General features: G+C 31.7%; 1 protein-coding gene across 1 annotated transcript in view; it reads right to left on the bottom strand.

Moving 5' to 3' along the window:
- Positions 1-9,374: 9,374 nt before the first annotated feature.
- The window catches only part of LOC124932630 (COP9 signalosome complex subunit 1-like), a 7,134-nt gene continuing 2,809 nt past the window's right edge, over positions 9,375-13,699 (bottom strand). Inside the window, exons 2-6 of the mRNA XM_047473291.1 lie at positions 13,143-13,463; positions 12,498-12,614; positions 12,297-12,382; positions 10,398-10,632; positions 9,375-9,870 (exon numbers count right to left, since the gene is read on the bottom strand). Of these exons, the coding sequence (XP_047329247.1) occupies positions 9,694-9,870; positions 10,398-10,632; positions 12,297-12,382; positions 12,498-12,614; positions 13,143-13,463 (936 nt within the window). The 3' untranslated portion in view covers positions 9,375-9,693. The remainder of the gene's footprint in view (positions 9,871-10,397; positions 10,633-12,296; positions 12,383-12,497; positions 12,615-13,142; positions 13,464-13,699) is intronic.

Raw genomic sequence — 13,699 nt, forward strand, 5'->3', positions numbered from 1 at the left:
AAATCCGCTCTTCTTTCCATTGGTTTTCAAGAATCCAAAAATATTCTTCTTTATTCATTTACCACTCTCCACAAATTACATCGTTGTTTCTTCTCTATGTGGATGATATTATATTCATTAGAAATTCTTTCTCTCATGTCTCCTCAATCATCTCTCGAATTAACCTCATTTCCCCCTTAAAGATTTAGGCCCATCATACTATTTTCTCGAGATTGATGCTCATCGATCTACCTCTGATATTTTTCTCTCTCAATCAAAATATATCCATGACATTCTTATCCAAGCCAATATTAGTGACTCAAAATCTTTTAAACTCCAATCTCTTATGGGTCATATTTATCTCACCAAGATGACAACACTCTTTTTGAGCCATTTTTTAATTGTAACATTATTGGTGCTCTCCAATATTTGACGCATACTTGACCTAAGCTAGCATTTCTTGTCAACTGTGTCTGTCAATTCATGTAGTCTCCTAACACCACTAATTGGTCTGTAGTAAAAAGAATACTTTGTTATCTTCTTCATACTCCTCATCGTGGACTTCTCATTCGTCCATCATTTTCTCTTAATATACTTGCCTTTTTTGACACCGACTAGGCTGGTTGTTCGAAAGATCATCACTCCACAACTGGCTACTTCATATTTCCATGTGACAATCTTATCTCTTAAAATTCAAAGAAACAATAGGTCATTACTCGGTTTAGTACCAAGTTTAAGTATTGAGCTCTAGCTCATGTCACTATTGAACTCATTTAACTCAAATCCTTACTACGTGAATTTTGTATCTCCCCACCTCAACCTCCCACTCTATGGTGTGACAACATTGGTGCTACATTTCTCTCGTCCAATCGAGTTTTTTATGCTCGTACGAAACATATAAAGATTAATTTTCACTTCATTCGTGAATGTATTGCTCAGAAATTTCTTTTCATCCGATACATACCTATTAATGATTAAATTGTTGACATTCTCACCGAAGGACTTGCGTCAAACTGATTTGCTTTATTATGTAACAAACTCACGGTGTATGCCTCCCCGGTTTGTTTGAGGGAAGGTATTAAAGACTCTACAATTAAAAACAAAGAGCAACATACTTGAGTCATTTGGTTTCATCTTCTAGCTATTAAGTGTATCTTTACATATTCTAACTCTTTAATTTTTCTTTTTTTTTATAAAAATTCATACTCTTATAATTGTAATCATATGCTGAAAATACATTCTTAATCTACAACGAGTTCTTTGCTATTTATCTTTTCTAATTAATGCAAACAAATGTGTGATTTATTGGAAATTTAAATGGTTGGAGTTTTGCATTTTGTTCATATAGTTCTCTAACATAGTAGAATATAGTTGAAGTTGGTGCTAGTACACCGTCAAAATTGTGTCATGTAGTTTGAAGAATTAAGTTGGTAGAAGTTGGTTTTCGTGTGAATTAGTGTAGAAACTATATACTTGAGTTGTTTTTTTGGAAAACGATTTAAATCATTTAATTAAAAAAATCCCAAAAAAGGAAAAAAAATTAAAGCGTTATTGTATTTTTCTAGACAAGCATAGAAAAATTTAGTTCAAAACAGTAAAAAAACAACGGAATTACAACCAACAGAATTACAAACAAGTTCAAATAGCGTTTATCTCACTAAAAAATCAATGTTTTTGGTGACTTCATGATATGATACTTTCCAGTTTCCACAGAGGCTCCAATTTTGTTCGTTCTTCGGGGTTCTTCTCTACATCTAGATATTCGAGCTACAATCAGTTACAATATCATCCCAGGTCTGCTCTAGGCTTCTCCGGTTCCTCGAGAAGGCTTTCGCGTTTCTCTCCCGCTAGATGTTGTAAACTGTTGAGCCAATTCCACATTTGAATATCTTTGATTTAAATTTTATGCCTTTCACTTTCTTCACAGCCACTTCCTTAATCTCTTTCCAATCCCTCGGGAATCTAGTCATCTCCATATTTTTGCAAATTTCCCCCAAAGTTCTTAGGCAAATTAATAGTTCTCAAAAAGATGATCAGCTGTTTCTTCGTTCCCTTCACACAATAGATAAGTCGTATCTGGGATCTCCATATACTTCCTGATACGATCTCTCGTGTTTAGCTTTTCTCGAAATGAAAGTCATAGGATGAATTGGTGTCTCGGGATATACTTAAGATGTTACTAGTTAGAGAATATAATAGAAAGAGCAATAGCAAGTATATTACAATAGAAGGGGAAGGAGAAGAAAAAAGATATAATGATTAACCAAAGACTTGTGTAATGTATTTGTATATTACTTGATGATTCATAATAACATTGAAATGAATTTATACATGAAAAAGTACATAAAAATATGGAGAAATAAATGGCCACACTTTATTTTGGTTGAGCTTTAATGTAGATGATTCTTAGACTTGCAAAAAGGTGTAATCTTGATTTTTTGATAATTAAACTTGACTACTTATAGTATTATTAATATTGCTGATTAATAGAATGTAAGGAGAAGAATCAAAATTTTGAGATGACACAAGTATATTAACACATGTGAATTAAATATTATGTGATATTATTTAAATCTCTTTTATAATAGAAAAATGACTCAATATAAACCCAAATAACGTGCTACAAGGACAACCCACTTTGCAACAAAAGAAAGAAAATAGTTGAATTTAAATAAAATTAACATTCATCTTATAAAGGCATCATTGTTCATAGGATTGTACAAAAAAAAACCCGAAAAACCAATAATCCAAACGAACCGATAGTTTACCGGTTTCTTGGTTAACCACTTTTTTACAAGTTTAACGGTACATTTTCAGTTGAACTATTTTTCTAGCAGTTTAACCGATAAATCGGTAATAATTTAGTCGTATATATTTATATTAGTTATTTTGTAAATATTAGATATATTATAAATAATATTTAATAATATATATATATATATATTAGTTATTTTAAATTTTAAATTATAATTTGTATAGTTTGATTTTTAGAATTGATAATATAAACAAGAACTATTTGATTGAGTGTTTAAGAGAAAGATTAAAATAATATTATTGATTGAATGAATAATTTTACAATAATTTATCTATTTATATTTTATAATAGTAATAAAAAATATAACTAATATGAGAAAACTTAAGAATTATATAATATTATTTAGCCTAATTAATAGTAAATAAATCAATAATTTCTCTCATTTGTTTAATACTTTATCATCCCTCTTTAAGCGAAAAGGTGAGACACAAACTGTGAGTTTGCTACGTAAAAGAGAAAATCGATGAGAAGCAAGACCTTTGGTGAAGATATTAGTCACTTGATCTTTAGTAGGAATGTACTAGATTAGTAGTTATTTACGAACAACTTTTTCTCGAATAAAGTGAAAATTAATTTCAATATGTTTTGTGCGAGCATGAAATATCGGGTTTGCTGATAAGAATACGGAACCAATATTATCACACCATAGAACTGGGAAAGAAGAAATTGAAACTCGAAGTTCACTAAGTAGAGATTGAATCCAAGAAAGATCAACAGTTGTATATGCAAGAGCACGATATTCAGATTCAGTACTAAAGCAAGCAACTACTTGTTGCTTCTTAAAATTCCAAGAAATGAGGTTGTCACCTAGAAAAATACAAAATCAAGTTGTTGAATGACGATCAACATGACATCCTGTCCAGTCAGCATCAAAGTAGGAAGCAAGAGTGTATTGTGAAATTGAACGAAGAAATATCACATGACGATAAGTACGACGAAGATATCAAAGAATACGTTTAACTGCTCCCCAATGAGAAAATGTGGGAGTTTGCATGAATTGACAAGCTCGATTGACAGCAAAGTCTAACTTAGGACGAGTGAGTGTAAGATATTGTAGAGCTCCTACTATACTCCGATAGAGAAACAAATCGGATAAAGGATCACCATCATGTTTAGAAAGAGAGGATCCAACAGAGATAGGAGTGTGTAATGGCTTTGATTGAAGCATATCAGCCCAAGTGAGAATATCATCAATATACTTGGATTGACAAAGAAATAAGCCATCTTTGGTACGAGTGGCTTCCATTTCAAGAAAGTAATGCAATTGACCTAAATATTTAACATGGAATAGTTTATTTAATTGAAATATAACTTTTGTTAAAAATGATTTAGAGTTGCCTGTGAGAATAATATCGTCCACATATACTAAAAAGTATGTGGTTATTTGAGGTACATGATACATAAAGAGAGTCGTGTCCGATTTTGATTCTATGAAATCAGGAGATAGTAAAGCAGTCTGAAGAGTAGCATACCAAGCACGAGGAGACGGTTTAAGACCGCATATTACTTTATGAAGTTTGCATACATGATTATGAAATTTTGGATGGACAAACCGGGTAGTTGTTCCATGTAAACTTCTTCTTGTAGAGACCCATGAAAAAATGCATTATTAATATCAAGTTGATGAATGAGCCATTGATAAGATATTGACAAAGAAAGAGAAACATGAATAGTAGTGGGTTTAGCCACATGACTGAATGTCTCTTCATATTCAATACCTTATTGTTGATGGAATCCTTTACCCACAAGACGTGCTTTATGTCGATAATAGACCCATAAACTTTATGCTTTAGTTTGAAAACTCATTTACATACAACAAGATTGTGAGATGGTGTACGAGGAATAAGAGACCATATTTTATTCTGAATTAGAGCATTATATTCATTTGTCTTGACAAGACGCAATTGCGGATCCTTATTAGCTTTGGTAAAACATGTAGGTGTAGTAGCAGAGGAAGTAACAGTGAGAGATGATGAGGACATAGATTGTGCTTTATTGCGTGTGATTATTTGATGAGTATAAGATTTATATGCATTAACTGTTGTGATAATTGATTGTGTTGAAGGAACGTTAATAGTAATAGAAGAAGATGATATAGTGATTGGTGATGTTGTGGAGGTCGAAGAGGGTGATGGTGGAGACGATGAAGTGATATGAGATAATAAAGGTGGTATTGATGAATTAAGTATAGCGGTTAGAAGAGATGTCTCATTATCATCTGGTGGTTTAGATAAGTGCACAAGGTCTTTACTTTTGAAAGGAAAATTGAGTTCGTCAAAAGTGATATGTCAAGAGATAAATATTCTTCTAGATGGAATGTGAAGACACTTATAACCTTTATGAGATAAGATGTAACCAAGAAAACTGTATACAGTAGTATGAAAATTGAGTTTGTGTTGATTGTACGGTCGTGTGAGTGGATAGCAAGAACACCCAAATGTCTTAAAAAAACCCATAGTTAGAAGAAGAGTTAAATATAGTCTCGAATGGTGAACTTTGATGTAATGTAATGTTAGAGTTGGAAAACGAATGATAAGATATGTGGTCGTTTCAAAATCTTCACTAATGTAGTGATATAGATGCATGAGCCAATAAAGTGATACTAGTTTATATAATATGACGGATTTTTTGTTCAGTAATACCGTTTTTTGTCACTAGTATCTGGGAAAGATAAACGATGTAAAATACCATGATTATCCATTAATGTTTTGAAATTTCTATATTCTCCTCCCCAATCAGTTTGCAATATTTTGATTATACGACAAAACAAATTTTCAACAAGTCGAAGAAAGTTGATAAACGTATTCAAAACATCCGACTTTTTATTTAGTGGATATATACATGTGAATTTGCTAAAATCATCCATAAAATTCACGAAATAACGACAACCAGTAGACGAAAATTTTGGAGTAGGTCCCCAAACATCCAAATGAATTAGGTCTAAATGAGCCATAAATATAGATTTTGAAGCCGAAAAATGTAATTTATGTGCTTTCCCATATTAACATGATCCACAAAAAGAAATATTATTACTACCCGAAACTGGTAATTTGAAGTGTGATATAACTAAAGATGTAGTAGCGCTAAAAGGATGTCAAAGTCGTGAATGTCAAATTTGAGCCGAAGATCGAATACCAATAAACACTTGTTTATTAGAACATGTTGAAAAAGAACTTTCAATAGGGTCAATGCAATAAAATTTGTCCTTGAGTAATCCCTTAAGAAGCGTTGTCTTCGTATCTCGGTCTTTAATAAGACAAACTTTCAGGTGAAATTCAAAAAATACATTATTATCTGATGAAAATCTCGCGACACTCATCAGATTTTTAGTAATATCCGGAACATGTAAGATATTATATTAGTAGAGAGATTTTTGTTGATTTAAAATTTTAGTGGTACCAATATTATAAATATTTAGAGGCATACCGTTTTCGACTTTAATATTTTGAGTACCTGTATAAAGAGCATGTTCGTGTAGATTATTAAGATTAGAAGTAATATGGTCGGCAAAACCTGAATCTAGACACCAAGTGGGACCTACAATAATAGACGATGTAACTAACATTGTCGTATGATTTGTAGAAGGATTAAAATGAGGGCACTCGAGAACACTATGTTCTTGTACATTACATATTTAACAAGATGGATTATAAAAACTTCGGAGTGATGGCCAATTTTATGACAAAAATTACATTACGGTCGATTATTGTCTCGGTACTATATTTGGTTCTTTCTGCCTCCATGCCCATAAATATAAGCATCATTCTCCGAAGCACCTAAGAGTAAAATATTTTCATAATGGAATTTCTTTTCTTGAATATGAGTCGTTGTTCATGATTTAAAAGAATGTTTGTCATCTCATTAAATGATAGATCTTATCCGGAAGTTAGAGCACATATCATCGACTTAAACTCGCCTCCAAGCCCGTTGAGTAGAGTTAGTTGCATATCTTGATTAGAAACATATTGTCCAAAAGATAAGTGCATCTGACAGGTTTCTAATATGTTGAATGAAGTTAAGAAGAGAGTCACTACTACCTTTGTGTGCGCTTAAGAGTTGACTCCATAACTGAAATAGTCGGCTCTTTGATTGAGAAACATAGATCTTCTCTAGGGTTTCCCAAAGTTCTTGCGTCGAAGATGATTTTGAGACTTGTTGACAAATCTCGTTAGTAAATGTTGAAAAAAGCCATGAAAGTATCATTTGATCTTGGATACGCCATTGTTTAAATTTTGGATTATTGATTTGAATTGCATTATTTTGATCATTTGTTTCTTGAAGAAATTTGGGATGAGTATCAAGATTCCCATCTACTATATCCATAAAATCATAGCCTATCATGATGGGAGTAACTTGTGATTTTCAATATATATAGTTGTGTTTATCGAGCTTTACGCTTGCAAAATTTATTGGTAGCACTAAGAAGTGATATTGTTCTTCCATTGAAATCATTTTCAGAAGTTTTTCCTTATAAGCTCTGATATCAAGTTTGATTTTTAGAATTTATAATATAAACAAGAACTATTTGATTGAGTTTTTGAAGAGAAAGATTGAAATAATATTATTGATTGAACGAATAATTTTACAATAATTTATATATTTATAATAGTAATAGAAAATAGAAAATTTAGAAATTAGTTAATATTATTTAGCCTAATTAATAAGAAATAAATTAATAATTTTTCTTATTTGTTTAATTCTTTATCTAGAATTATTTTAAAAAAAATTAACTTATATGGCTATTAATTTAAAAATGGAGACTTTTGAAATATATTATATCGTTATAATAATATAATATGTTATAATATATTTTTATATATATCTATAAAATATATTATAATATAATATATTTTTTATAAATAGATAAAAAAGAATGAAGAATAGTACGTATAAAATTAACGGGTAAATCGGTTAATCGACCGGTACCAGTAAAATCAAAACCGGTAAAATACCGATATCAATATTGGTCGGTTAATCGGTTTATAAAATAAGAGGTAAAATCAGACTTAACCCGAACCATTTAACCGATTAACTGGTTAACCGACCGACTAGTTGAATACCATTCATTCTTATCATGAACATTTAAAAGCTCTTAAAATTATTTTTTTAAGTTTGTGACACGATGTATAGTATGAATGCAATTATTATGTGATGATAATTATAAGTAAATCATGTATCTAAATAATCCATATTGGAATGATCCACTATACATTACTCATCTCAACAGATTAATATATTTTAATTAAGTTCTTGATTAGATGCAGCGGGAGTTTCAATAAACCTAAAATTTTCTGTAAACTGAACTGCACCATTATGAGTAAGCATAAGTAATTAATGATAGACTTTGATAAACTTTTTTTTGTTTTTTTTAATGAAAATTTAATATGAGAAAGAATTTTTAAATTTTAAATCAAATCATTGATATATAATCATTCCCTACCATCACATTCAAAGTGCCACAAGATGTTTTCAATCATAAAATTGAAGTATTCACAACAAAATAATATTAAATGAATGAACTTTATTATACAATTTTCTATTAGGAAACAAAATCATTAGAGATGATACCTTGTATGAAAAAAAAAAAACAGAAATGATGGGAAGAAGATTTCTTTAAATGCAGGTAGGTACCTTTCTAGTAGAGCTGGCTATCACATGGAGTGACATCTTTTCATTCCCCAAACAGGCCCCTAGGCAGTAGCTTCTCTTCTAAATATGGGATGACAGTCTAGTAACCTACTTCACTTTATGGACAGCCAGTTCATCTCTGACATGTTTATGTAGGAAAGAGAAATATCCAACTGCTCTTCTACTTGTTTTAATTTAATTTATAATAGGATTAACCAATTCTATTTTCAGACTTTCTTTTAATACACCAATTGATAATTACATATATATATTAATATGGGTAGTGTTCATGTTTCAAATACACTTTTGTTGCTCTCCAATCTGAACAAATAAAGGGTTTCATCATTAATTAGGTAAGTGGAATTACATGATATGTCTTCCCCAACTATATATGTTGAAATGGTTTATAGACTTTTGGGCCCATCTAATTAATGACTCTCACATCACCCACCTTAATGGTTGTCTTCAATTTCATATTCTAGACGTTAGATCCCACGTTTGACCTAGTAAAAGCCTTACCCATTGTCAATGTCTAATTCGATTGGGTACGAGTATAAAGGTGTAAGTTGTTTGGACATAGTAAAAGATTCACCCATTGTTGTATAAAGGTAAAAGGTTTAAGTTGTTTGGACATAGTAAAAGATTCACCATTGTCTAATTCCATACGAATATTTAATTGCAGAATTTCAAAAATCTTTTAAAATGCAATTAATTACCGCGGGTCAAGTAGTACCGAACTTGACGAAAGAAAGAAGAAAGGCTAAAAGATCAATTTTACTTGGACCCTTATTAGTTTATAGTGAATATAGTATTTTAATGTATGAGTTTGTAAGTTCAATCTCACCATGTACAAATTATTGATATTTTGATAGTTATGGCATCAATATTCAAATGGATGAAAACACTTCAAGGTTTGGTTTCCATATCCAACTCCATATAAGAAACCCATCCAGATATTTGCAACAATGATCTTCTAATATAATGAAGTAATAGCCAGATCTCAATAAATATATAGTACAACCATACATACCACATAAACCCAAACAAGAGTCTCTCCCCAAATCGAAATTTCCACAAGTAGAAGAAGATACAAGAAACTATACAAGACGAAGATCGCAAGGGCATTGGATCAATAATGGCTATAATAACCCAACAGTGAAAGCTTTTTGATCGGCAGTTGGCCGCTTGATTAAACTTGACTACATAAAATTAGATACCTTATTTTTTTAAGAGTGTGGCCTGGCCGAAATGTTATCTGCAGGAGAGAACATTCACATCTTTCTTGTTGTCCTGATGTTGAAGTCGTGTTTGATAAGGTTTGACCTCAGCAGCATGGCCCTAACATCGCGATCGTATTCACTTCCAGTCTGCAAAACACGATGAAATGTGGCATTCCTCTGGTCTGCATGCCGGGCGTAAAGTATTTTATTATGGGAGTCTATTCGAGCCTGCAGTCGAAAGTCAAAACAAGAGGCGATTTACTTAATATTTAAGTCTTCATGCACAAAGCCAGGATCCACTTGTGAATCCAGATGTAATCACGTTTGGAAACAAACATTTATTTTGATTTTCTCTTTAGTTAAGGTGTAAACAGTTTGGTCAGGTTTTTCCCCGCAATGCACATCCTAACACGTTGATTGGTTCAGTCAGTTTTTTGATTAAAAACATAATATATAACAAAATATAACATAAGAAGCTCTGTTTCAACAAATGGAGAACCAGCCTGTTTCGGTTTCGGTCTGATTACTTACAAGTTACACCCTTCCTACAAACTGTCTAAAGTTTCATGATAATGGGGAGTCATTTGAAGGTGGGGTGATTTTCAGTGTATATGCCATTTGCACCTAAATATTAATTGGCGATTTCAAATTCATAAACACAAGTGTTTCTCAATAGGGTGACACTAAATCTTTTGCACCAATGAGTAGTTAGATGAACAGTAACAACATAAATTGGGAATGTAGGTAAGAGGTACCTGGATTTGATTGTCGGTGATTAGAACCTCGAGTTCTTTCTCTAGCCCTGCTACACTTGTTTTAAAAGCGCTAGCCATCATCCGAAGATCAACAGATACAAATGGATGTGTATATTGGATGAGGGCTTTGTGACGAATATCTTCATATAGTGTCTCGACATGATCATGCAAATGGATGTCGAGCAGCAAGTTTGGCTTGAGATTTCCAAGATAATCTAGACATGAAGCATACCGACTGCAAAGGCAAGTTGTTAACTAGTATAGAATAATATATTCATACGCATTGCTTACATAAAAAGAAAAAAGACTATGGTTGTCTTCTAATCAATTTTTTTCATGTTACTCATGATCCACACTATAATTTTGGATCATGATCTAACAAATAATTTGTACATCAAATAAAGCAACGCACACTAATATGGATCATGAAAAAATATTATCTGCTCAAGAAAATAACCTTACATCAAAAGCGGAAAAATAAAAACTCAGTTTAAATTTTCTGATTTTATTGTCATTGAAAGCCTTATTCGGTTAGGGTTTTATTTGGGTTTAAACTCAAATAACACACCATTCAATTATACATCCGCTTATCACTGACATCATTCAAATCATCAACTAATACACTCTTATTTTATGAATTCATTATATATTTATCCCTAATGTCTTTTTACCCAAATAACTCACTTCATTAATTAAATTATTCATATCTTCAGCTAAAATACTAAGATACACTTATTTTATCTTTTATGACATTTAAAAAATGTAAATAGAAAGATATTTTAAACATTTGACTCAAATAACACCTAATCCACTTTTTCAACAAAAAGTTTTTTCCCAAAAATCTGATTATTTGAAGAAAAGTAAACACATTCAAAATTATATAATAGATTAAGATGAATAGAATGGGACTAGAGAAAAAGGAATCAAGACAAAAAAAATTAGACATTGCAAAATCACTTTGTAATCCAAAATCTACAATAGAAACCAACACGTAAGTTTGCTTCAATATTTCTAGCAGATCAGCACCATAGTTGTCAATAGCGTATAGCGCTAAATAGCGCCAAAGCTGCTCATGATTATAGCGTAAAGCGAATAGCGTAGCGAGGGCTATTTGAAAATAAAGCATAAGAAACATGTAAATATCAAAAATAAAAAACATCACAAAAATAAAAGTTCAAAACATAAAACTATCAATTCTTAAACTAGAAAAAGTTCAAAACATAATCTAAAATTCATTGTCATCATTTTCTTCATCAAGATCGAGATCATCTTCTTCATTTGAAATTGCATAATGCTTGGCATCATTCTCTTCTTCACTTTTTTCATCAAAATCAAATTCATCTAAAAGATCAAATATGTTATATGTTCCTATTGGTCTTTTCCCCCTTGACATAGATGTGATTGCCTTCGAGCTTCTTAAATGTGTAGATGAAGAGAAAATAAGAGAATGAAGGATAAGAAAAGGCTAGAGAAAAGAAGAGAAGAGAAAGAGATAAGAAAAGGCTAGAGAAAAAATGTAGAAATAAGATTAGAGGAAAGAAGAGAAAATAATTGGAAAAGACTAGAGAGGAAAAAATAATAAGAGAATAAAAGAAGAGTGCAAAAGAAGAGGAAGAGTAAAAAAAAAATTGAAATTTAAAATTTTTGGGGAGATGAAAAGTCATAATTAATATTAATTTTGTAAAAGTGTCAGCTACAAGGGCAATAGCTTTTGGCGCTATAGGAGCTATAGCTACAAAAGCGGGGCTATTTGAAAGTGGAGCCCCTTATAGCTACAAGTGGGCGCTACGCTACGCTATTCGCTATAGCTAGCGCTACGGGCGCTATTGACAGCTATGATCAGCACAAGGAAAAAAACCAGGTATAAAAAGAAAATCAAGTGAAAAAGGATCAAGTTACCTAGAGTAGAAGTCCTGGATGAGCTCCCTCAATTCAGGCACCAACTCTAAGAAATTCCGGAAATTTGAATTATCTATGACTTTGGTCTATAAAAAGTAATAGGCAGTATGTCAAAAATGTTGATATAAAGCAAAACATCAAGAAGTTATTCACGAAAAAAGTCAAATTATTCAATAGTAGAATTACAAAAACAAAACTTGCCTTCAGCTCCATTCGGTCAAAAGTTGCAAGTGCACAAAGTCCACCATATGTTGCAACATCTTGAGGTGCAATGACCTCTGCGTAATTGTTCCCTAGTTCAAAACCAACTTCAAGAAACTGCAAAATAAAAAAATAAATTGAATTATTTTCAACTACAATGACATGATTTCTTATATATTTCTCAATCATAGGCCAAACTTATAGCATAAATTCCATGAAGATCAGCATTACCAAATCAAAGATAATTATAAGAAACCGAAAGAAACAATCATAGGCCAAACTTATAACATAAATTCAATGAAGATCAGCATTACCAAATCAAAGATAATTATAAGAAACCGAAAAAAACAATTATTTGCCTTGATTTGTGTTCTCAACTATCTTTTATCTTTCTCTTGCCCAGATAGAGTTAGGAGTTCTATGACCCAGTGCCTTAAAAATTATCACCCAAGAATAATTTCAAGAGCTTAAAGTATCGTGTCTTTAGTTTAGCCAATAGTTGCGAAAAAGAATCAGACTGTACATTGGCAATTGCTAAAGAAAGTAGTTTTTCTCATCATTGAGCAAATATCCTTCGACTTTCATTATGGAAATTATGACATAAAGTGGCCTTAAGTTCTAGTACCAATTCTGAAACATACAGACCTTACGAGCAGCTTGCTTGTATTTCTTAACCTCCAATAGAGCCATTCCTGAAGCAGCGCGCAGTTTGGCTGATGTGATGGGGTCCAATTTCTCTGAAGATTGTTCAGCTTTTCCAACATAACTAGAAACGTGAGTGAACTGACACATCTCAATGCTTACCAAAATTGCATTCAAGCACATATGGATAATATGCTTTGATGTTGTGCAATAATCACGTGTTCGAACATAATTCTTAAATGCATCACCAAGTGCTCCATGTGCATAGTAAAAGTCTCCAAAATCGTTGTGTCCCATTCTAATGCTCTCTTTTATCAAATTTGTCTGCCAAAGATAAGACATTGTTTAGAATGAGTACAGAAATAGGCAATATAAATGAATTGTACAAAACATTTTGAGGATGAAAAAGTTAGGTCATTTTTAAGATAGAAAGCCTCTATTCAGATTTTCAAATCACACAAAGTTATTGGAACCAATCCAGTTAGTAGTAAACACAAACTTCCAGTCACTAGACTTCAAATCAAACAAGATGTATTCATCTTCAATAGGAAGACATGAAC

This window comes from Impatiens glandulifera, chromosome 1, assembly GCF_907164915.1.
Source record: "Impatiens glandulifera chromosome 1, dImpGla2.1, whole genome shotgun sequence".
Taxonomy (NCBI): Eukaryota; Viridiplantae; Streptophyta; class Magnoliopsida; order Ericales; family Balsaminaceae; genus Impatiens; species Impatiens glandulifera.